This window comes from Acinonyx jubatus, chromosome B1 (genome assembly GCF_027475565.1).
Source record: "Acinonyx jubatus isolate Ajub_Pintada_27869175 chromosome B1, VMU_Ajub_asm_v1.0, whole genome shotgun sequence".
Lineage (NCBI taxonomy): Eukaryota > Metazoa > Chordata > Mammalia > Carnivora > Felidae > Acinonyx > Acinonyx jubatus.
Window position 1 is genome coordinate 77,419,523 of NC_069382.1, and position 26,734 is coordinate 77,446,256.

The 26,734-nt window shown below is 38.9% G+C and overlaps 1 protein-coding gene across 3 annotated transcripts in view; it reads right to left on the minus strand.

The window, feature by feature from the left end:
- Positions 1–26,734, minus strand: part of ARHGAP10 (Rho GTPase activating protein 10) — a 319,834-nt gene that overhangs the window by 41,322 nt on the left and 251,778 nt on the right. For all 3 annotated transcript variants that reach the window (XM_053216887.1, XM_053216886.1, XM_027066965.2), the window contains one exon: positions 13,081–13,231. In XM_053216887.1, coding sequence (XP_053072862.1) covers positions 13,081–13,231 — 151 coding nt within the window. The remainder of the gene's footprint in view (positions 1–13,080; positions 13,232–26,734) is intronic.

The following is a 26,734-nucleotide window of genomic DNA, read 5'->3' on the forward strand; positions in this document are numbered from 1 at the left end:
ATGCTGCCCTGACTGGTGTAAATTAGAATAAGCCTAAATTTGTTTTCCCTCCCCTCAGGTCAGTATGCTGTTAGACTTGGCATTGTAAATAAAACCTAACGCCGAACAAAAAATATGGAAGTGACTTGTATAAATAAAGCTAAATAAGTCCAGGAGCTGGTGAGAAGCTTCAGATATATGAAACAGTAGAAGGAAAACATTTTCCACTGATTTTCATAAAACCAACATAATAGATGGAAGGGGGACCAACAATGGAATTTTAAGGCCAAGAGCAATCAAAGAATTCATTAATGATTCAGTGTAGGGGAACAGTTAGCATGCATTAAGCAGAGCTGTTCTCTGAAAAGTGTTAAACACAGGTTCAAACTATACTACTTGACTCATGAGAAATAAGACGTCCTAGAATTGCATACTGGATCAGGATAATGACCCATCTAGGATAGAATTCTACTTTTAATAAAGACAGCCAAAGACAATCTAGTTGTCCACAGCCTCACATTTTCTATCCAAGTCTTAGAAGTACATCATTATGTCTACTTGCTCTCAGACCACTGGGTGAAATCATTGCAGACAGTGAAAAATCCAACAGTTCCAGCTCTGAGTAAGGAGTGTGACTTCCAGAGTGGTTCACTCTTACATTACTGCTCCAAAGGCAGGATTTTCAGTTTCATCCAGTGTTTTTTTGTTTTTGCACCTTGTCCTTAGCACTAGCATTCCCAGAATTATTGATTTGCAGACATCAGGGTGGCAAGGTACCCAGAATAATTACATCATATTATCTTATACATTAGCTTTCCTTAACTGGAAGGATAGACACACGCACACACACAGCTCCTTCCTTAAACTAATTAGAATAACAGAGATAGGTTAGGAAACTCAAAGTTTGACTTTAAAATTGAACTTTTCGAAATGCTAATGTAATTGGATATTCTTTTTAAAAAGAGCAAATCCACCCCTACCTTTCAAAGGCAATTCTTCTTAACCATCCATAGAGTGGAAAGTGGTAAATGATTACTGTTGGTAAAGTTTAGGTTCTTTGATCAGAAAAATCTTCCCTAAGTCTTACATTAGGGAAAAAGGGGGAGGAGGCCTAAGAAATTAACCGTGCCAAATGCCCATTAAGGAAAGAAAGCTAATTGTGTTTCTCAGCAGTGGGAGGTGCACTGAGACAGGTTATAACTGCCAAGTGGAAGGAAAGGTTCCTCAAGTCCCACTTACCCAAGTTCTTAGTTCTGCTACAAGTTAAAGCAATGTCATGCTGGGTAGGGGGCAAGATGTCCCAATTCCTCTCATTTCATTTTGCCCTCGTCCAACAAGACAAACGATAATGGGAACCTTAATGAAGCTAAATAACATGCAGATTAATGACAGTCAGTGGCTAAATGAGAAGAAATCACTTGGGTAATACAATTTCTTTATCTGAAACTGTGTCTAGGAAAGGTTATCTCAACAGAATAACCTCCTACTCTCAATCCCAAAAGCAAAACAAAACAAAACTACATACAGATATGCATCTCCCAAAAAGATTACGTAAGAGGGAAAAGGCAACTCCTGAACTCTAAATTAATGCATCACATTAAGGCATAAAAAGATGTAATGACGGGGCCATAAAATTATACAGCAAATTTTATTTTCTGTTGCCCAAAGATTTAAAAAATGAAGTATGATGATTGCCCCCCAAATCTACCACACAGCTAAGATACACCAAACGTGTATGCCAGGAGAAGTTCATGAGGGAATCAGCTGTGTTAATATCACATGACATAAAACATAAGACCCCATTATAACGTTATAGCAGCAGCTAATAGGCATTAGGTTACAACTCCAGGAACCACCTCTACCACTTGCAAAGGTCGATGGAAGTCTGTAGCAATTCAATTATAAAGTGAATAAGACCGGTTCAGTTGCAATGTCAATAGAAGTCAAAGCAAATTGCTTTACTCTGTAAAGCAGAGAGCATTTTTACAACATCATCACAGTCCTGAGGTATTATTTACAGACTCAGATTTCTGCCTACATAAACAAACAAAAAATATAACAACCATGTACTATTATCCTTAGGAACCAAAAAGTAATCAGATACTGAATCAAACTGTCTTCCATAAACTTCTGAGGAAGCCTGACACTTTGACAGCTCAGGAAATTGACAGCACTGCTCAGAACACAAACTCCAGTCCAGCTGAGACAATGAGGGCTGCTGGACTCCTGGCTATTTACCGGTCTTCCTCCCCTGCCAGCTGCCTCACCTAAGGAATGTTAATTATCATCAAAGGCCAAATTAAGACACTAGAAACCAATATGCCTAGGCATTATGCTTGACAAAAATAAAAGACTGAGTTACATTTTCTTTCAAAGTATACTGTATATGAAAATATATTTGAAGCCCTCTACTTCATACATGAAGCCCTCAACAAATAAGCTCAAATTCTTGAGTATTTACAAAACAGTGGGTGGTTTACAACTCTTAACTCATATATTCTTGGCAAAAAAAAAAAAAATCACGTGAAGTTTTATTGCTCCAAACTTGTGAGGCTTGGGGGTGAATTTGCCATGATCATAAAAGACAGAAAGCACATGGATTTAAATCCAGCTTACTTAATTTTAATGTTTTTTTTTTGAGAGAGTGAGACAGATGCAAGTAGGGGAGGGGCAAAGAGAGAGGGAGACACAGAATATGAAGCAGGCTCAGGCTCCGAGCTGTCAGCACAGAGCCCGATGCAGGGCTCGAACTCACAAACCGTTGAGATCATGACCTGAGCTGAAGTAGGTGGCTTAACGAATTGAGCCACCGAGGCGTCCCTAAATCCAGGTTACTTTAAATCCAAACTTCACCACAAACAATCCTACCAGTCAATACAAGTCTTTGCTACCTAAGTCTTTCCAGTGATAGCGATCCCCAAGATGCTAGGACAATGTGGCTCTGAGACAGCAGCCCAGGTAGAAGGTAAAATATATTAAATCAAATGGGAAACCACTAAGCAGCAAGAGCCCTCCATTCTCACAGTGGCACCAGTGAAGTCTGTCCAAGTCAGCTCTTGCCGGAACAATGGCATAGGAACAACAGCATACGCTTCTTGCTAGGGAATCTGCTTCATTCTTTCCACTTCAAATCTTAAACTTACACTTAGCACACTAAATACCGAGCACAGCTTGCATCAGTGTTAAGCTGAAACTTCTGTGACTTCAACACATAGATATTTATATATTTATGTGGTATATACTTATGTGATATACATGTATATTCATGTGTTTATATGCATATGTGTGTATAACAATATGGTGCATAAAAGTAATATGTACAAATATGTATAACAATATTTGTGTATGACAAGTAATATGTATGTGTGTATGACAAGTAACCAGTAATATAGGAAAAAGAATTACAGGTATGTATAAAGAAGAAAACCATGGCTCTCATCCTTTAAGTATAACCACTGTCATAACTGATTAATATGCTTCCAGATTTATTTCTATGCTTATACATGTACTTACACAATTTTTCCTCTAGAAGTGAGATTATTCTGAAATTTCTGTTTACAGCTTGCTTTTATTCACTTGAAAGCATACCATGTGTATTATCTTTTTTAATAAATTTTTTTAACGTTTATTTTTGAGAGAGAGAGAGAGAGAGAGAGAGAGAGCGCGCGCGCACAAGCAGGGAAGACACAGAATCCAGAGCAGGCTCCAAGCTCTGAGCTATCAGCATAGAACCCAACGCGGGGCTTGAACTCATGAACCATGAGCTCACGACCCGAGCCAAAGTCAGCCACCTAACCAACTGAGCCACCCAGGCACCGCCCCATGTGTATGATTTCTGGGAAAACATTTTTACTATCATCTGAAGGCTGGAAGTGTGTGTGGTTAGTAAGGGGCTTCCACCATATACTTGAGCTGGGCTATAGAACACAGGGCCCTCTTAGGAATACATCTGTACAACAGAACACATAGAATACTATACAGCAGTGAAAAGGGGGGAAGGAAAGCTCCCTGTAGAAACATGAAAACCAACAATGAGTACATTATAATTTTTTTTTTAATTCGGTACAACTGGCTGTTGGGTGAAGAAGGTAAGAATATATTCATATCTGCTTGTAAATACATAACGGATTCTGGAAAGATGGGTGAGAAATGACAGGTTAACTATGTGAAACCACTGCTCTACAATCATTTCTGATGCACACAAACAGCAATTTCACATGGCGTGATCCTACTAACGGTGGTCAGCAATCCAATTTGATCTCAACTCTGAAATGATTTAAGAAACTGTAGGTTGAACTACATGAAATTCCTGATGCTTTAATACTTTTGACTTAATGAAAAAATTTTTTTTGAAATTGCTGATATTAGATAACTTTGGAACCCAAAGATGGCACTTCCATATGGCTCAAGCCAGTACCGTCAGTGATTGCAGATGCCCTGTGCAGGTGCAGCCGGGTGAGGGGAACAAGCTGACAGGGTGGAGCAGACACTTGTCACTACATCATTGCATACTTTTTTGGGTTTCAAACCAAGGAACCTATTACCTATTGTTGTAATTTTTTTAATAAAAGGAAGAACAAAGAGGGAAAAAAATACCAGCAAAATCCAATATATTCAGGCAGCATCAAATTGCTGATTGCATTCCCTTTACACATCTCTAACAACCCGCTGAAGCACCAGGTACCTGAGAGATCTGCATTACAGCTAACGCAAGAGCAGGTAATTGTCCATTTTGGTAAATGGTTGCATAAACCACATGAAAACAAACATGTCACTGAAATAAAATGACTGCTCCTCCCTCTCCCCCTCCCAGAAAAATGAGCACCCCCTTTTCTCTTGGAGGGCCCATTTCTGTCACCATGCATTGTGCCCCAGGTTTACAACCATACACATCTCTGGCTCTCTCTTCACCTGCATCTCCTTCAGGAAAACCATTATTCTGATTCCAGTACTTTCTTACAATGAGAAAACTAAGAATCATTCCTAAAATTAAAAAAGAATAAACTGACATACTGTTTGAAATGCAGAGCATCTCTGAAACACTCAGAGGCAAACAGGCTATGTCTACGGACTCCAGGGAAGAGAAGATGTCACTGCAGCACTTGTGTTCAGCACACTAGCAGCATGGAAAAGGGGCCAGGCTGTGGGATTGCACTGCCTGGGTTCAATCCTGGCATTGTCACTGGCCAGCTGTGAGACAGGTGACTTACTGATCTCTGGGCCTCAGTTTCCTGAACCATAAAATAGGGATGATCACAATACTACCTCTCAGATGGTTATGAGGATTATCTATATCTAACGAACATTGCTAAAAACAGTGTCTGGCATATAGTATGGTATAGGTCACTGATCACCATTATCAACCCTCCAAATTCTGTATCCTGTTATTGCATTAACTATTAAAATTTTTAAGAAAAGGAATATACCTGTCAAATAACTGAGTTAATAAAGACTTAATATTATTCTATTCTGACCTAAAGAGAAAAATAAAATCATGACCATAATCACATTTGAAGCCCAAAAAATCATGCTGCTGATTTTAATTTTTTTTTTTTTTTTGAGAGAGAGAGAGAGGGAGACAATATACGTGCAAGTGGGGGAGAGAGAGAGAGGCAGAGGGAGAGAGTCAATCTCAAGCAGACTCCACACTTGGCACAGAGCCTGACGTGGGGCTCGATCCCACGACCCTGGGATCATGACCTGAGCAAAAATCAAGAGTCAGACGCTCAACCAACTGAGTCACCCAGGCACCCCATGCTGCTGACTTTAGAGAATACTAGTATCTGCAAAACGTCAGCCTGATAATTCATTTTAATAGGTTTGAAGAATTCTTTTCATCCAAGAGTAACATTCAACTTCCAGATACTGCTCGGAGGGTACACAGCAATGCCATGGAAAGCGGAATGAGCCCTCAGAGGGAACCAAGCTGCAAAGTTGCTACCCAGAGTTCACAGAGGGCAACTAGAGGGGACTAGTTACAGGAGTATTCTCCATTATTGATTCAATCTCATTCTTTTTCGTCTTCAGTAAGTAAAAATGAGCTGCCACTGGTTTGTTTTGTTATATTAATTGTAGACAACACCCTCACTTAGTGGTAATTTTTATCACGGTTCGAAAGAGTTTCTTCTGGGTAAGAGAAGTTACCTGGAATTGGCCACATTGAGATAATACCTTCCCCTCTTTAAGATTTCTGCTCATCTTCCTGGCTATCAAAGAAAACGCTTCAAATCACTCACTCTTGACAGCCTTAAAAATTCTATTTCATTCAGGATAAACAATACTTTGCTTGGTTTGAAAAGATGTTTCTTAGACAGCCCAGCTACCTCCTACGCTGTAGGAGTTTCAAAAACGGCTATAAAGAGAATGACAGCTGCTTGAATTCAGAACTAGAAATTAAAATAAAAGCTATTAGAAGTGAAGAAAAAGCCCACACCACAGGGAGACAAGCTTTAAAGAATTTTTCTCTCTTCTATAAATTCTAGTTACCTGCCATGAACTTATTTTCACCACAGAAGCAGCTATGTATTTTTCTGAAGGCGTTAAATAAGCCTTTTCCCTCCAGAGAAAAGGGGAAATGTTCATCCCACACAGAAGCATAGTTAAGATTATATAGGAAGTCATATAAGAAGTTGCCGTGTGCTTTGTCGCTGACATTAGGGGGGCTGAGCTTCTGGGAGGCTTCTGGGGAGACGCCAATGCAGGGGAGGCAGCTTGCATGATTTATGGGTACGCCACAACTCAATTACAGCCCTGAAATTTCTGGCTGCCTTTTCCATCCCATTGATCTCATCATTGTAACAGTGAGTTAAGAAATAATCTGTCTACATATACTGTCACTGATTCAAGCCTGGTCTTAGATTTAACTTCACAATACAGTAATTCCATGTCAGGGAATCATAACATTGCCCCGAAGAAATGGCAAGGGGCCTTGGCACTCAGGAAGTTATTATCCAGCGTCCACCCATGAAGTGTCATGCCAAAAAAATGATAAGAATCAAGGGAAGATCGCCAAGCTTGAGCCGAAGATCTGTTTGTGCCCAGTTACTTAGGGTTGGTTATAATTCTGTGTCAAGCCGATCAGCTTATGTCTACAAGAAAATGTCAATAGCTGTAGAATGTCACTGAAAATTCCCATCAGCAATGGTTTTACTGTGGTTCTTCTTACATTGTGGGGATGACAGGACAGTTACAATTCACTGATAAAAGCATGTTTTCATGAAGGCAATTTCTAAAGATGCTCTCTTGGGAACTGAGATTTGAGAGTACAGAGCTGCCATGACTGTCTGCTATCCACCCTTGACTTCTACTGAAATGATCGTCTTTTAGTTTGGTGGTTGCCTCGCAACCTTTACCTTCCCAGCACATGAGTGAATGTGGATATAGGTCTGTGCGGTAAATAGGGGAAAAGAAATGAGCTCTCCATTGCTCACGGCTATGAGACTGACTATTCTTTCTCTAAGAAGACATACCATTTAGTACTATTTAATATTTTCCTCTTTCCACTGACTTTCCATATATACTATTTACACTAATACATTGTACACTATTTTTATTAAACCTATTTTCCAAAGCGGTTACATATTGCACTATGTATTGAAGATGCTAACAAAATGAGGTATTTCCTTCCTTTTGATGAAAAGGTGGTCTAAATATTAAAATATGGCTGAAGACATCGTTTTGATTATCTGCTTTCATTCTCCACATCGAGTCGGTTAAGAAGTCCCAACAGTTTGCTTTAACACCTGTCCCAGATTTATCTTCTATTCCTAGTGCTGGTTCAACACCATACCAACCTAAACCTAAACTACTTAACCAGCCTTTACCATGGCCTTTCTGATTCTTACAGACAGATTTAAGTCAGATTAAACTTCCTTTAATATTATTTTCCATGTGACAACTCTCCCTTGCTGAAAAACAGTAACTTCTCTTATCATTCTATATATAAGGCACGTTTCTCTGTCTTTAATAATAATATTGAATAGCAGAAGCTAGGATTTGACTGTTTACTATATACCAGACACTATATTAAGCATATTAACCACCTAAACCTTCTCAACCATCCTCAGTAGCACACATTATAACTACTATTTTGTAGTTAATACGATAGATTTAGAGAGGGTAAGCTATCTGAGTAGAATCAGAATACAAAGTCCTCAGACCAGACTTCTAACCATCATTCCTTAGGCTGACCTCCCCTGGTTTGGCAACATCTCATTGGGTTCACTGGTCACTACTCTTCAACCCTGCCCCCGTCTGACCAAGCTGGCCTCTTCTTTACCCTCCTGCCTTATTCTTACTCACCATTGCTGCTGGGCCTTCATTCAAGCTAGTTTCCTCACCTGAAATCATGCCCCAACCAACTGCCAAAATGGCTCCACTCAAGGAAACCATGACACCTTTCCCACCTACCGCAGCCCTGGGGTTGCCTTCCTCAGGGCCCATAAGGCCGACAGCCCAGCACTGGGCACTTGCTACCATGCTGTCTCATTCTTTTACTGTATAGTGACAGAAGGAGAGTAGAATATCGACGCCTTGAAATAGAAACCATGTGTAAACATGATGCAGAGTTTATAAAAACTCTTCAACAGATACACAGAATTCTGATTTTAGTCTCTAGTATGAGAAAAATCACTAATTAATGATAGAGGCAGAAAATCTCCAAACTGCCAGGGGCATTCCATACTTTAGGATTAAAAATCTACATTTCAAAAGACCTTCCAAGAGCCTCCTTTTTAGCTTTCTATTCTCTTGCTTATGCCTCATTCATTATTCAACAAGATTCTTTCCAAATACCAAAGGTGGCTCTCAGCATCACTCTCATTGATATGGGACATTTAAATGTTAGGTAATCATTTAAAAATCTACCTGGGTGTCATTTCGGCTGAAAGGACATCTACATACAACTTATTTATGCTACTCTGATTTTAGAGACTGATCCGTATCACAGTATGTTCCTCCTTAGAACAGAAGGGAAACGATCATGCTTCGTTGTTTATCTATCTCCCTTTTAACAGTTACATTTTCACTTTATGCTTATAAGGCTCTCCATCCTTGTCACACTGTAGGACTACAATAACACATGTTCAACAAAATGTGCTGCAGTTAGCACATCCGGGATCCAAGTGTGAGAGTGCCAACCCAACGATACCCAAGTAAGACCTACTCTATAATAATATTAAATCTTGCCAACTGGCTTGCAAGATGATTCTGTTTTCAACTTGCTATAAATCATATTTTTTAAGTTGCCTAAACAAATAAACTGCTAGATCATGTACAAAAGAAGATGGGCAACAGAATACCTAACTACTCAAGAAGATACAAATAAAAACTAGTCCTATGAATGCCTCATTCTGTTTAAAATTAGAACTAGCATAAAGAAAGAGCTTGGTCAAAATTTAGATGACCACCATCTTGTCTCCCACTCCCCAAATCTCTTTTAAAATTTTTCTTTGGCCTTGAATGAGAATAACAAAGAATGTATCTCATATAGCCTCATGAACTTCCCCTGTACTTGGGAGAATTACAACAACAAAAAAGGTGTCTCTTTACATAAGAGGTAGTAAAGGACATGAATATGGAATGAGCAGGAGAAAATGAACATACATTATAAATTTGTCTGGAGTTACTTTATTATGAATTCTAAGAAAATAAAAACACAGAAAGATCATTTGAGAATGAAAGCAAACCTCTGATTTTTAGTTATCTTTTTAGCACTTTCCAGCATACCTCATATTTTTCTATTTCACAACAGACCCAGCCAAACTTCTCAACTTTGAAGTTCATGAGATTATTAAATGCTATATAAAAATGAACAATATGGCTTCTACCAAATAAAGATAAGGACTTTAGTAAAGATTTAATAGCTGCTTATTTAAAGAAATCTAGCCAGATAGTATATCCATTTCAGTTCGTATTAATCATCAACAAAGATCCTTAAGCAACTAACTAGAATTTTAAAGTCTTTCGCAAATAATAAGTTTAATATCATTTAATCATATATTACAAAGAAAAATAACGAGCACTGTGTATATAATATAGATAAATGTGCCAAAGCCAATTAAAGTCTTTAACAAAGTAAAGACACTAGGCGTCTTTAATTAAACTGGTCACCTCTCAATTGGGATGGGAGTGGGGTTGAATATATCATAATAAAATTCACGTCTAACAGCAGAGGGTTTCTCTCTCATTTTACGCCAGCTTGGATTCTCTGCTTCCAGGCCTATCCTGCTTCAGCTCATGTAATAGGCTTGCTGACTCTTTGTTAATAATGACTTTTTGATCTGCCTGATGTTAAATTGAAGCCAATTCTGACTGTTTTCCAGGGTTGGCTATTTGGTACATCACTTAGTTTCATACCCTACTCAATGTAGAAGAAGAAATAACATATTACAAACACTTAACTCAAATACCAAATCTGTGACCAAATCATAAGGCTGAAGAAAATCTCCGATCATCTAATCTAGCGCCTTGGATCTTGACAGATAATCCACCTAAATTTAAACAATAACTATTTGTCCTATATTTCATTAAGTCAAGATTAATTTATACTACACTGCATCAATGGGAGAAGGACACATCTACATTTAAAAATCTCTATCACATTCATCTAAGCTACAAAATTGGGAATAATCCACCAAAGTTGACTGTAATGCATATCTTCACCAGACCTAGTGAAACATAGGAAATTGATTCTACTACCACCAATAAGAAAAAATATTAAGAAGATTAAACTTTTTGAAACCTTCAAGTTGACAATTATAGAACTCAGGCTACTGAAAAAAAAAACATTTAAGTACTAGGGACAACAGATTTTTTTTGGGGGGGAGGGGGCAGAGTTTTTGAATATGCTAAGTATAGTCAATAACACAGTTTTTTAGTATGCTTCCCCTGTATGCTTCCTTTCAGAAGCTCTTCTCTTCATTTATCCTCACCACCCTGCCTTTTTTGGAAAATATAATATGTACACCCTACTCTGTTCTCTCTGAAATAATTCTTTTTCACACAACCTGAGTTTCACTAAAGCTTACCTACAAATAATTGGGGGGGGGGAGGAAATAACTTATAGTTTTTAATTGCTTTATCTTATGACCTCTAGATATAATAAAATTACTCTGTGACAAAATCATGGACTTTCCTGATTCTGACAATTTGCAACAACAGCAAATTCCAAGGCTACAATCAAGACAGATTAATGTAAAGTTATAAAATACAAAACGTAGAATAAAACACCATATAAATAATGAACATAAAAACAGACTAAAGGAATTGAATATTTCACAATCTTTTTTCCCTTATAATCAAATAATTAAGAATTATTATATGACCTAAAATCTAGGAAAGCTATGATTATATGCCATCGTGAGCATTCCCATAAAAGATGTACCAAGCACCACTTCAGCAACTTCTTACCCATTAATAATCACTTTCCAACACAATGGTCAAAAGATCAGTCACCATGTATACTGACTGGATATTATGATTCAATTCCTTAAAATACCAAAAAAGTAGATGTGATTCTAAGACAGTCACTCTGGTCATTTCCTTTATGAAATACAGCCAATTTGGTTTTGCTCAAGGGCCAGTGAGCCAGTGCAGATTTTATTCTACATCTCCTTGACTTCTTTTTCTCTTCCTACTTCCCAACATTTGCCTCCTTCACTATTTATTAACACTTCCACCAGAGGACAAGTGAGATACAAGAAAAGGTGCAATTCAAACCAGTCAGTTTTACTCCTTATTAGCAACTCCGCTGAGAGAGAGTGAGAGTGAGAAAAAAAGAGAACAAAAAAAAGTTAGGTAGGATCAGAAGTTGAAACTAAGGTCTTAAAAGGAAGCTCTGAAATTATAGGTTGATTTTAAGGATTCATGCCCTTCCTCTGGAAAATAAGGATCTGATTGTAAAACTAATAGTTGTATCATATGATGCCCATCTTAAACGATGTGAAAGAATACCAGCACACGTTACCCCCCCCCCCCCCCACCGTGTTATTACAGGAAGCATTCTGAGGCTTCCTGCAGAGACTCCCTAATCAGTTGTCACTTGCTTGCATGGATCTTTCGATATTAGCTACCTGGACATTTGACTATATAGCTCCTTACGATGAAAGGTACTGCATTTGTTTCTGTCTTCATTCCCTTCCTCCTTCTGACAATCACCTCATACTTCCAAACCAATATAACTTCAGTAGCTTGCAAGGATAATAAATGAAAGATACAAAAAAGAAAAAAGGTTATAACAAAAAGAAGAACGAAGATTAATTACGAATTCAGGAAATGTCCTCAAAAGGTCCCACAACCAAAGAGTCACAGTTTCAGACATGCCTGCTGAACTAGAGGTTCTTAGAATCACCTTACCCCTCCATGCCAATAACCGCATGATTACAAATCGGCAATCAGTAATTTCTACGTGACACATCGTCTTGTTTTGTAGAGATCAGTGCATAAAATTCAAATTTCCAAGCTTTCTTTAAAAAACTAGGCAATCTGACGATACTGAGACAATGTGGCCACGTGACAACAAGTAACTGGAACATGTTAGCCAGGACAGGACAGTAGAACTTCCATCTGCCAGAGTCCCACTGCACCTTAGTTCACTGGGCCTGACCCCTGAAGGCAGGTCACTTCGCCACGCCTACTGTACGATGAGGCGCCAGCCTTGCAAGAAAACGTGGGCCAAATAAGATGCAGAAGCCCTAAGCTTCAGTGCAATAGAAAACTATGCCTTTAATCTAGATGTATTTAACATTAGACTATCAGCTCCTCTCAAAAGATCTGCTTTAATTTTAGTTCCTCTTCCATTTGTCTCAGAGTTATGTAACCTCACAGGAGGTCACACAAGTTTCCCAAAAAAAGAAATTTAAGCTGTCTTTTAAAAATAAAAAAAGAAACATGCATAACAAATAACAAACACAAACCTGAAACTCGCGTTTTCTCTCTGACAAGAAGGCTTTACCCTCCTTGTTAATTTCAAAAAAAAAAATTATCTTAAGGTGAAAAGAAATTAAAACACAAAGGAAGGAAAAGAATGGCCTTCCCTGAGGACATATGATATGCCATACTCTCAACATGCTGTCAAGCAGAAAAATAGAATCAACATCCTACCATCTTCCAGTTCCAGACAAAGATTATACACGGCCACGGGTCTCTTCGTCCTCTGGCCTTGTCTCTTCGATTGTCTTGGTGGAGCATTTGGGGGTGATGTTGACAGGGAGACTGGCTCCAGGAATGTCGCATCGGGCGGGGTCCTAAAAATCTGCCATCGAAGCATAAAGGACATTAATTGTTTCCCATGAACAGAAACCTGTGTGTTGCAATAGTAAACCAGTATCAAGCAACATTTGATTTGGAGCTCATCCAAAACAGGCTGGAGCCAAAAATCCATTCCTTCAAATCGTGGGTACAGGTCGTAAGTCTTTCATTTATTTTCTTAACAGAAGATTTCAAAATACAATTTCTAGTTAAAATTAAGTAAAAGCAATATCCAATCATTATATTTCAAAATAAATTCATTCCAAAAGTAAATATGTATAATTAACTTTACCAGGTATAGACAATACCACAGCTATTCACCCACAAAGAAAGTAGCCAGGATAAAACATTAAAAGTAAATATCCCATTTAGTTTCATACAGGGTTATGTTTATGCCAAATGCTGGTCTCAATTTTTTTTCAGCTACATAAACAGAAACATATGACTGTAAATATTTTTTACACATTTAAAAATAGCTTATGCTTATGAAATTACCTTTCAGATTCCCATGTACATTTTTCATAAAATACTTTATAGATTTTTTCAATTACTGCCTTCCAACTTCCCTTAATAATTTCCCTTCCATTTATGAAACCTAGAATATTAGCACCTTGATAATCTACAGTGTCACTCATATATCAGCAATAATAACATTAATTAAAATGTGCTGCTTCTTTGCTTAACAATTTTTTTTTTCTTTTGAGAAAAGCAATCTGTCCCATAAAGGGAAGCATATCATGCAGAGGTAATTTATAATAGACCTTCCACAGCTGCCAAGACCTGAGTTCAGAGGTTTCCTGTCCCCAACAACACTGGAGACCCTTCAGCCTTCAATGAAGTCATAAAATAAAATATTTAGACACATCAACCTAATAGACACTGCATCTCCAAGAGGCCTGATGCTCCCCAAGTGAAAGCAGGAAACAGGAAGAAAGCTTGCTACCATTAAACAAAACATAAATATAAAACTCACAATAAAAAAGGCACTGTGGGAAAGCCCCACTGCTACAAGGAAATGATTATTTATGCATTTAAATAAAAAAGGCATGTGACCCGTGTATACGAGTGAGGGGATCACATATACATATCACATTTAACAACTAACTACCATGTCAGAGTTACGATCGCAGAGTCCAAAAGTTCTCACCTAGAAACTATTATATACCAATAAAAATAGACAATTTCAACAGAGCATTTGCTTTATATAGTACCATACTGCCCCCTCATGCGTAAATGGGATACAAAATGATTTAAATTACTGTGGACAAATATTTGCTAGTGAAAATTTAATTTAGTGCTCCAACTGGCAACCTGCTAACACCATATTTCCACAGACTCTGTGTTCCAATAGGGCACTCCAGCAAATAGCAAACTACTTATCTGCCTTAAAAAATCCTCTGCTGTCTAAACTACTGTCCAAGCTGGATTTATTACCATCTGTCACTACTCAAATTAAGGAAGGTTGTGGAGTGGTGGGAACAGGAGAGAAGTTAGGTTGAGAAGCGTATGACAATGTGAAGGAGAGAAGTTGGGAAAACTTACTTCCATTGAAAGAAAACAGCCCGTGTGTGGCCAACTGTTGGAATAGCTTCTTACCTATGTTTGATCTTTACAAATATGGGAAATGCCTCTGGGACAGTACTGGAATAGGAAACCAAACACACAGAGCCAATACACCCAAAGCCTAAATAAACAATGGGAAAGTTACATCCCGGAACTGATTCTGCATAGCTGATAATCTTCTGAACAGATCTTCCTCTAAGACCCACCCCGATGACTGTTGTTCCCTCCACACACACCTCAGGGTAACAAGATGGGTAGGAGTGTGGGGGGTAGGGGGGAGTTGTGGGGAGCGGCTCAAGCGTTCAGAGCCATACTGCAAGCCACCAAGCAAGGCAGGACCTGAGAGTGCAACTCCAATGCTCTCAGGGGAAAGATCTGAGACATCCCAGGGCTAAGTATGGAATTCTGCAAGCCTCCAGAATACTTATGACATGGTTTATATCAGAATCTGCGAGAATATTATTTAGCCATAAAAAAAACACAAGGAAATCTTGCCACATGTGACAACATGATGGACATGGAGGGCATTATGCTAAGTGAAATCAGACAGAGAAACACCAATGCTTCATGATCTAACTTACGTGAGGAATTTTAAAAAACCTAACTAATAGGTTAGAACAGATTGATGGCTGCCAGAGGCAGGGGGATGGGAGTAGGGGGCAAATGGGTGAAAGCAGTCAAAAGGTACAAACTTCTTCCAGCTAAATGTATGTGAGGTGACAGGCATTAAGCAAACTGATTGTGTGGTAATCATTTCACCATACATACACGTATCAAACCATTATACTGTACACCTCAAACTAATACACATTTTTTATGTCAATTATATCTGAATGAAACTCGGGAAAAATTCTATCTGGGAATGGGGACTGGGCTTCAGGTTTATTTGCTTTTCTTTGATCTGCATTTTAAAGCTTCCAGGTGATTCTTCTCTGGAGCCAAGGCTGAGAAATACCTATTCAGACAAACATTCCACAGCATTTTATACTTGTGTTGGATGGACCACAGTCAAAATCAAAACACCAGAAATATTATCTCAGAAAAACTGGCACTGAACACACACAATCGATTCCTTGGACCCGCTCAAGTCATAATTAGAGCAAAATATTTCAAAGATGCTAAATACCAACCACTTCCTCAACAAACTCCACGTTGTATTAACATTTCAAAGAGTTATCCTGTCATCTGAATTTGGTGGTACCAAGGCACATTTGCTCACTTGAGAAGGCACTATCCTGGCTTTTAAGTCTTCTCAGCTATGAATGTATAGACTACTCCTTAAAACATGTGTAATGAGGGCCATAACACCTAGATCTCATGTTATTACAGACATTAAATGAGAAAATGTTTATAAACTGTTTAGTACAGCACTTGACACATCATAACTAGAAATAAATGGGAGCTACTGGTATTTGCAATATGATCACATGTGATAATAAAAATGGATTTAGACCTTCATTACTCTGCTCAACCACTGTTTTGAGAGGGCACTAATTCTTTAAAGTCTTGAATATTCCTCAAATCCACTGTTTAGTTATTCTAAACACATGATTCTAAAATGTTTTATGGAAGAAGCTCATCAAGCAGTGGGGGTGAAAGGGAAGAAACAAATAGAGCCCCTTATCAAATTCCCAAGTCAGCTAGAATCACAAAATTATTTTGTGTATTCATTTCTGCACTTCAGCACTGAAATCTGAGATTTAAATTACTTCGTCTTTCATTAAATACATTTAACATTTAAAAGCATGTACTAGGTAGTAGGCTTTCTTTCTGTTTAATATTCTCACAACTTTTGAGGGAAGCATTGTTCCCCACATGAACATGTGATATAAGCTCAAATGATAAAAACTCAAAGATTAAACAATTAATCCAAATGTCCAGTTTGAAAATGGCAGAGTTGGTATCTTTGCTCTCAGTTCTGATTCCAGAGCCCCTACTGCTAGTTTAAAAAACAAACAAAATATAATCATTAGGGGGAAAAAATCACCAACTATAATGTTCTATATCTGTTTAAAAAGAGTAAAACTGGAGATTATCGGTGTAATTTCAGATTATATGTAAGACTCACCATCATTGTGCCATGACTTCCTAGATGTTTCACGAACACATCACTTTGTATATGCATCTACCTTATTTGCCAATGCACAAGACTCAAGTTACCAATTACTTTTGTTTGTTTTTTAAGCTACAAAGCTATGTTCTTATGGTTCTCTCTGAAACACCAGAAATAACTTTTTTTTTTAATATTCTTTTTAAGTTTAGGAGAGGAGGAAACAATAAACTGTTTACTTTACAATTTTGTCCTGTTTCCTGGCCATCTGATTCTAGAAGTTACAAATTTACTTATCTTGTTCTATTATGGCCAAGATGTGTGTCATCTTCGACTATAATACTGACTTCCTAATTCTAGAACCACTGCATGGATGCAAATTCCTTTGCTGCCCAGGTCTCTTTCCAAAGTCTCTTGACTCTCCTAACTTCCCTAGCATCTTATTACCTTTGTTGTAGGGCAGATGAACTCATCTTCAACAATACTAAAAGATCAAGTCTACTCAAAACATTTGTTTCAGGGTAGAAAGTGTCTTCACTGCACCTACGTATTTTACAACAAAGAAAAACTCAAACCAGACAAGACAAAGACAAAACACAAAACTCCACACATAGATATGTCAGGTAGATAAGCGCTTATTCAGATCTACTAAGTGTTAGCACAAACACAAGTCTGGCACCACTGTTAAGTCACAGATTCTGCAGACTCAACAGACTCACCAGACTCACATTTATGCCCGTGGGACTCAGCCATACATATAAATACCTCCCAGAGTCCTTCATGCTCTGCTACCAGGGGCCACATATGGAAATGATTGGGCCACTTCTGCCAGAAATGCTTTGTAGATAACAGGAAATAAAAATGGTCTCTGAAAATTTTGCTTTAATACCCAACTCAAACCTTCAGCATTTGATTCAACTAACTAAACAAACAATATGGTTAAAGGAAATTAAGGGGGATGAGATAATTTTTTTTACATGTTTCTACAGGAGAATCCACTGGTCTTTACTGTGATAGGGAGATTACTAATATGTGTGCATACGCCCATCATCTTGAATAATAATAGTTGCAACTATTGGGTAGTTGAAATATACCTGACATATTCCTATGACCAACTGGTTGACCTACGAAGATTTGAACCCAGATTTCCTGATTCTAGTGTGGATGTGTTAGTCAGTGTGTTGCCCTGTCTCCAATGTTACCCAATCACATTAAGCCCCATTCATACTCTGTCCTCTTTGATGGTGGCCTAGCTCACGTAACTATACTATCCATAAACACAAAGAGATTTAGCCAGAAGATGGTTGGAAACCAATGCCTACTCCCCTTAGTGAACATTTAACATACAAGGAGGGACAAAAATAAAATTTCCAATCTTCTCTCCACAATATTTAGCTACAAAATGGCCAAATATTCCTTTCAGCTCCAGAGTCTATAGTGTGCTTAGACAAACACTCATCACCTTAAGGTTATATGACTCTAAGTTGGCACCAAGGTAGCATGAACCTTCCGTCTGTAACATAACTTTAGAATTCAGCTACTGTGTGAACAGTACAAAAGAACTCTGAAAACTTTCCAGCTGTCTGTCTTCGAATCAGCTCTACCCCATGACTAAATATGGGTCTATTACAGAAAATTTAACTAGAATCGATAATAGGGACTGACAGTGAAATACCAGTTAGGTTCAGTCTAGACGCTGGAAATATACTAAGGCTTCATGTTTGTTCTGGTTCATTAAAACTCAGACTCTCAGAACGAAAAGTGTCCTACCTATCACTTAGGCCAAGCCCTTTTCTCACAGTTGAACAAACCAAGGCCCCTGTGGTTAAAGATTTGCTCATATTTATACCACTAGTTAGTGGTAAACTCAAGCTTTATTCCCAGACCAAGGCCTCAATGCCAACTGCTATTTCCCATCTGGTTGGCTCTGAACCTTTCTTCCCAAACACTATTCTTTATGCATATGCCTCCTCATCAGGGGAGATTTTGCTTAATAGCTGCAACTCCTCGAAGTGCTTTCATATGCATTATCTGATGCAAACCTCAACACTTAGATATGTGAGGCTGACACTGGACCCTGTTACAAGGTTTTGTTCAGAGTCCTCCTGCTACCCATCAGCATGAGGCTCCTTCCATTATGTCACAGCAGACACTGAGAAGGGCAGCCAGGAAAAATGGGATGGGAAAAGGAAGGCAGGAGATGTTCTCAGTCCCAGCCTATTCATCCTGCAGGCTCAGGCTTTCACTATGGCCCTGACTTACCATGAGCTTTTTGAAAAACAACTTCAACGTTGCTTTACAAATTCCCTCCCTGCCATAACCCACCCCTCCTCCCCATCCCCCAAAAAAATAAAGCAAAGGAAAAAGTGTACTTTTTGGAATTTATCAGACTGCTAGGGTTCATGTTTTTCTTCCTTTCCAAGCTTTTAGCTTTAATTTCTAGAGACATTTTCAGACATCTTCCCAACTCCTAACAGCATATACCGCATTAATTTCTTCAGCACTCCGTGTGCTGTAAAACATACATAGAGTAATACATAATTGACTTTGGTTTTTATTACTTCAAGATTTTAGTAAATGACAACCTTTATCTACCAAACATTATATAATGAAACACACCCCAGAACTACCTACCCTAAACCATGGGTATTTTCAGTGGCATTAACTGTGTATGCAACATCAGTGCCCTGGTATTTCCAGTGTTCAACAAAAACTGACAGAGGTAATAATAATAATTAACAACTCTGATACATCGGTAAGCAAATGGCATTAAGTAAAGGTTCACAGGCTCACTAAATAGCTTTCTCTCTAACCAATTCATAAAGTAAACTCCTGATTAAGCTGAAACTACATTGCTCTTACAGTCACGGTGTGAACATACATTCCCAGTTATAAAATGCTGTGTTTTCTGGTTTGCAAACCCTTAAAAACACTCCAGGTGCAGTTGTATCAGTTTGCACCTGCAAACATTTGGGAAACACAAGCATACAACCTTCTGAAGTCAGAAGAATACATTTTCCCAAACACAGCTGTAACTTTGACTTTCAAAACCCAAATGTCTACAAATATTCTTAACTAAATAAAAACTCAATGCCTACCTAGAATTTTTTTTTCTATTTGTCTTTTGCTCACATACAAAAAGTTTACATTACAGTATAAAAGCCCAGAATAAAATTAACTCCTCCTCCAATTTCGGTGTAGAACTTCTTCCAATTTTTTTTTGTTCTTTTTCACCCTTTATCTTTCCAAAACTTTTCATTCCCTTAGAAATCACTTGGTCCTGGGGTGCATGGATGGCTCAGTTGCTTAAGTGTCTGACTTTAGCTCAGGTCGTGATCTCATGGTTCGTGGGTTCAAGCCCCGGGTCAGGCTCTGTGCTGACAGCTCAGAGCCTTGGAGCCTGCTTCAGATTTTATGTCTCCCTCTCTCTCTGCCCCTCCCCCCACTTATGCTCTCTCTTCCTCTCAAAAATAAACAAACATTAAAACAAAAATTTTAAAAAAAAAATCACTTCGTCCTAACAGTAGTACAGAGGATCAGAACACAAGAAGCCTACCATTTGTAGTCCCCAAAGGCCTGGGGATCCACAAGGAGAGACCTCCCCAACAGAGGACTAGCTCTAGCCATGACAAAAAGCAGGACCCTCCCTGAATGTTACCTGTGAAACTTTATATCAAATGTAAGTAAACATATTCAGAACTCACTGACTCATCATTTTATGACCATTTCAAGGTGAATGACATTTTTCTTTTGGAATACAAGCTATGACCCCTCCTCGTTTAGTAGGCCACAATGACCATTTCCCTAGAAAGAAAGAATAAGCCATGAATCTATTTATTCTCTAAGAGGAAATGTGTGAATTTTAATCACAGTGAAGACAACATCTCCTGAAGGCATGTATATGATTGTATTTATCAGAATCATCTAGAACCTTAAGTATGTGTGCCCCCAGGTATGGCCTACATATTTAAGAAATAGTGCAACACACTTTTTTTCCTCCATTTTAATGCTCATAAAAACGAAATGCCTAGGGGCACCTGGGTGGCTCAGTCGGTTAAGCATCCAACATCTAACTCTTGATTTCGGCTCAGGTAATAATCTCACAATCATGAGGTTGAGGCCCATGTGGGGCTCTGCACTGACAGTGTGGAGCCTGCTTGGGAGTCTCTCTCCCTCTCTCTCTCTCTCTCTGCCCCTCCCTCTGCTTGCTTGCTCTCTCTCTCTCAAAAAAAAAAAAAAAAAGTAAAAAAAAATGTCTAAGCAAAACCATGTTTGAAGGTGGTCAATGGTAATTCTTTATGAGAAGCTGCATGGTGGGGGGGCAGGGGATATTTACCAGCCTTCACATTAAATCAATAGCTTTAGGGGTGCCTGGGTGGCTCAGTCACTTAAGCACAGACTTCGGCTCAGGTCATGATCTCACAGCTTGTGGGTTTCAGCCCCACGTGGGGCTCTGTGCTGACAGCTCAGAGCCTGGAGCCTGCTTTGGATTCTGTGTCTCCCTCTCTCTCTGCCCCTCCCCCACTCACACTGTCTCTCTCTCTCTCTCTCTCTCTCTCAAAAAATAAATAAATATCAAAAAAATTTTTTTTGTTAATCAACAGCTTTAAAATTTATAGGAATAGTTTGGTAATAATGTAGGGGTCAGGGTACTGATCTCCCTTCTCCCATGCAATCAAAAATCCACATAGAACTTTTGACTTTCCAAAACCTTTAACTACTAATAGCCTAGTATTGACCAGAAGTCTTACTGATAACAGTTAATCAACAAATATTTTGTGTGTCATATGTATTATACATTGTATTCTTAGAATAAAGTGAGCTAAAGTAAATGTTACTAAGAAAATCATAAGGGAAATACCATACTGTACCTTAAAAAAAAAAAAAACCATGTGTAAGTGGAACTGCACAGTTGAAACTCATATTGTGCAAAGGTCAATTGTATAATTTATTCATGTTACAAAAGTGATAACTAACACATTACAGTCCTTGTAGAAGTTCCGGTAAACTCAAGGGAAAAAAACCTCTTTAAAGAAGATAAAAACCATCCATCATCCCACACATAGGAACATTTCTGTTAAAATTTTAATGACTATTCTTCAGAGGTTTTTTTTTTCCATGTAACATTTGTCTCATTTTATTTTATTTTATTATTTTGGAGAGAGAAAGAACGTACAAATGGGGGAGAGAGGGAGGGAGAGGGAGAGGGAGAGGGAGAGGGAGAGGGAGAGGGAGAGGGAGGGAGGGAGGGAGGGAAGGAGGGAGGCAGGGAGGCAGAGAGAGAGAGAGAAAGAATCCCAGGCAGACTCCATGCCCAGCGTGGAGCCAGATGCAAGGCCAATCCCACGACCCTGGGATAGTGATCTGAGCAGCAATCAAGAGTCGGATGCTCAACTGACTGAACCACCCAGGCGCTCCCCATTTATCTCATTTTAAAGAAGTTAATATAAGATTATAAAAATATATGGACCACAGTCTCCTAGAACTTGCCAGTATTCAGTCCATAGTTACACATGAGAGGTGGTGACCTCTGGCACAGACATCTGTTAGGAATAAGTTTTGGGCAAGATTCGATTTCTAAACACACTGGGCTACAGCTAGATTTCACCTCCTAACTAAACGTTTCTAATTAGCAATTTAGAAATTATTATGTATAACTTTAGGAATATTCCAAGCAGCTCAATGTTTAGACCTTCACCTGCCAATTCAAATCTCTGTGGAAGTCACACATGCTGGCTACTAACACCATCCCCTTCAATATGCACTGCACAATTCATTTGAATAAGACTTAAATATGATAAAAGCATAATCTTTACCTAGTTCTTGCACCTTCAAAGGTGAGGCTCAAAAGGTTAATGCTTATATTTCTGAATTACACATCCATGTGGAACTTGCTAACTCTCAGTTATTATAGCCACGTTTGAAGTGCAAAGGAGAAGATCTGCCTCAATTGATCTCACTTCTCTTACCACCAGTTTTGACACAAATGCCTTAAGTGCGTTCCTTTGATTGGAAAGAAAGAATAGGATAAAACAGCAACAGAACCACATACAGAGAACAGAACCTCTTCATGTGTATTTCTGTTGACATTCTAATAATCAAGTGCTTGTTACTTATATCCGCATAAAATGTTTAGTACTTGTCAAATCGGGTCATGCAAGCTTATCTTTGTCACAAGATTATTCAAGAATCCAACACTGTCATCATTATATGTTTATTTACTCGGAGATGAGTGTATTAGGTTTAAGATTTTTATGTAATTTAAATTCCAAATCATAAATGTAGAGGAGTCATCAATGAATACTATCACTAAAGGATAAAAGTCTACTGTGGAACAGGATTCTTAAATATTCTCAGGCTATCTCCTAATGGATCACCATTAATGACAAAGAGGAAAAAAAACCTATTTTTACAATTAAGAAATCTGGCAATCCTCACTTCTGGCAGTTTTAAAATACAACCACAAATTCATGGACACTCTTCCATCTATGTCTCTTCCCCTTGAATCTGGGCAGGCTCCTGACCTTGCCAACCAACAGCATATGCATTAGTGATGCTAGAGGAATGTGGATACTAGATTATAAAAGGTCCTACCATGTCTGCCCTCATGGATAGAACACTCCCTTAGGCTGCCATGCTGTGTAAGGAAGCCCAAGCTATGTGAAGAAGCTTGTGTAGGAGATTCTGCTCACTCGTCTCAGAAGAGCCTTGCCTCTGAGTCACCCTAACCCAGGCACCAGATGTAAGTACAAAGCCTCCAGATGATCCCAGCCCGTAGCCATTCAAATGTCCCAGCTGGTTTGCTTAGAATAATCAAGATCATTTACCTCCCAAAAATACATAACCTGAATATAACCATGAAGAAAGATTAAAATTAAAGATCATTTTATAAAACAACTGGTCTAGACTTCCAGGGAAGATGGTGGAGTAGTAGGATCCTAAGTCCACCCCATCTCACAGACAACTCAACTCAAAAAGACCCACATGAGGGCAAATAAACCAGAAAATGACCCAAAGACTGGCAGAACAGACTTCACAGCTAAATGTAGAGAAGAAGCCACATTGAAAAGGGTAGGAAAGGCAGAGACATGGTCGGGAATCAAATGGACCCACAGGACTGTCCACAAGAGGAAGAGACATGATGGGCATGGAGAGGTTAGAGGACTAGACCCCACCACACCAGGTACCCCAGGCATGGGGAACATACACTGGGAAAAGGAATCCCTGTAACATTTGGCTTTGAAAGGGCCTGGCTTCACAAGTTCTTACAATTGGTGGGGCTTAGCATCTGGAACTTTAAAAATTGGTGGGCTCAGCTCTGGGAGCTGGAGGGTGAGGAAACTGAGTTCCCAGCCTTAGCACAACAAACAGCCCTCCTGCGATACAGCATAGAAGCAGCATTGTGAAGAACACCAGGCGTATACATGAAAGAAATGTATTTACTAATCTCAGAGCAAGTGCTGCAGAGGGAAGAGATCTTTGGGAGACATCTCCAAGAACAAAAGAGCTACTGGCATACCCTCCCTGCTTCCCAGTCCAGGTATACAGACACTTGCTGGAACCAGCACAGGGCCAACATTCTCCACCTAGCTTGCTAAAAGCACCTCTGCCCAGTGCACTTCTGTGGATATACTCCCCCACAACCCGGCTGGACTCAGCAGGAATTTTCCCAAGCTGCTGCAGGCCTTCTCCCACTGTGCACCAATGTGGACCTTGCTGCCATTGTGCACCCTGCCCCCATATCATCCTGCAGCCCTGTCCCCTCCAATAAACCCTGGGCCAGAGCCCATCCAAAGTGGTGCCATATAAGCCTGGCACTGGGCAATCAGCCCTGACAGTGGTCAACACCACTCCAAAGCGACCCCTGCCCAGGGAGAGGGGAAGATTACTACATACACTACTCTAACTGTGGCCTGAGGGGACAGACATTACATCTAACTGCAGGATACGTCCACCAACAAAAGCTTCACAACGGACAAGTCAGGGAAGGTGCCCTGTAGTGTGGTGGTACTGTATCTCTGGAAAGTGCATGGGCTGACTCAACTCAAGCCCAAGGCAGCCTCAGACTGGCCCACTAACAACACAGGTACAAAACCCTGTCCACAACGGGGATGACTGTATTGAACAAAGGCAAATCAGCCACAATAGTAGGTCACAAACAACACACATAGGATGCACTCATGAAGCGCCAGGTCCTGGTGAATAGCAGACATTGCATTTCAGGGCACTACAGGACCTCTCATTCATAGGCCATTACTTTCAACAACAGTAGACATAGCTGACTTGACTAAATACACACAGAGAATTAGACAAAATGAGGACACAAAGGAATATGTTCCAAGTGAAAGAACAGGAAAATCACAGCAAGAGACCTAAGGAAAATGGAGACCTAAGGAAAATATCCAATAGAGAATTTAAAGTAATAGCAATAAAGATACTCACTGGACTTGAGAAAAGAGTAGAAGACTTCAGTGAAACCCTCAACAAAGAGACAAACATAAAACAACCAATCAGAGATGAAGAACTCAACTGAAATTAAAAAATACAGTATAGGGAATAAATAGTAGACTAGAGGAAGCAGAAGAACAGATCAGCGCCCTGGAGGACAGAGTGATGGAAAGCAATCCACCTAACAGGAGACAGGAAAAATAATAATAAATGAAAATAGACTAAGGGAACTCAGTGACAACATCAAGGTTAATAGCATTCATATAATAGGGACCCTGGAAAGAGAAGAAAGTAAAGGGGGACAGAAAACTTATTTGAAGAAATAATAGTTGAAAAATTCCCAAATCTGGTGAAGGAAACAGAAATCCAGATCCAGGAGGCACAGAGAGCCCCCCAATAAAATCAACCCAAGGAGGTTGACACCAAGATACACAGTAATTAAAATGGCAAAAAGTGCTGATAAAGAGAATTTTTAAAGCAGCAAGAGAAAAGAAACAGTTACATACAAGGGAAAGCCAATAAGGCTATCAGCTGATTTTTCAGCAGGAACTCTTCAGGTCAGAAGGGAGTACCATAATATATTCAAAGTGCTAAAAGGAAAAAAACTTGCAACGAAGAATTCTGTATCCAGAAAAGCTATCATTCAGAATAGAAGGATAGAGAGTTTCCCAGGCAAAAAAATTTAAAGGAATTTATGACCACTAAACAAGCCCTAAAAGAAATGTTCAAGGAGACTCTTTGAGTAGAAAGGAAACACCTAAGTAGGAGTGTGAAAAGTAGGATGCACAAAGCAGTAAAATTAAATATATACACAAAAATTCAGTCAAGGGATTCACAGAATAAAAGGATGTAAAGTATGACACCGTATACCTAAAACATGGGGGGGAAGAAGAGCGAAGAATGGGTTCAAACTTAAGCAACCATGAATGCTTATATGCACAAGATAGAATGCTTAATATAGAATATAGAATGCTTAATATAGAATGCTATATGCACAAGATGTTATATGCAAACATAATCAAAACCACAAATAAAAAACCAGTAATAGATATGCAAACACTAAAGACAAAGGAATCCAAATATATCACTAAAAAAAAAAATCAACAAACCATGAAAGAGTGCAAGAGAACAAAGTAACAGAGAAGAACAATAAAAACAACCATTGAGCAAGTGACAAAATGGCTACAAATACCTATCAATAATTAATTTGAATGTAAATGGACTAAATGTTCTAATCAACAGACATAGAGTGATAGAATAAACAAAAAAGCAAGACCCATCTATATACTACAACAGACTCATTTCAGACCTAACAACACAGGCAGATTGAAAGTGAAGGGATGGAAAAGCATTTACCATGCAAATGGAGGTGGAAAAGAATGCTGAGATAGCAATACTTATATTGGACAAAAGAGCCTTTAAAACAAATACTGTAACAAGGGACAA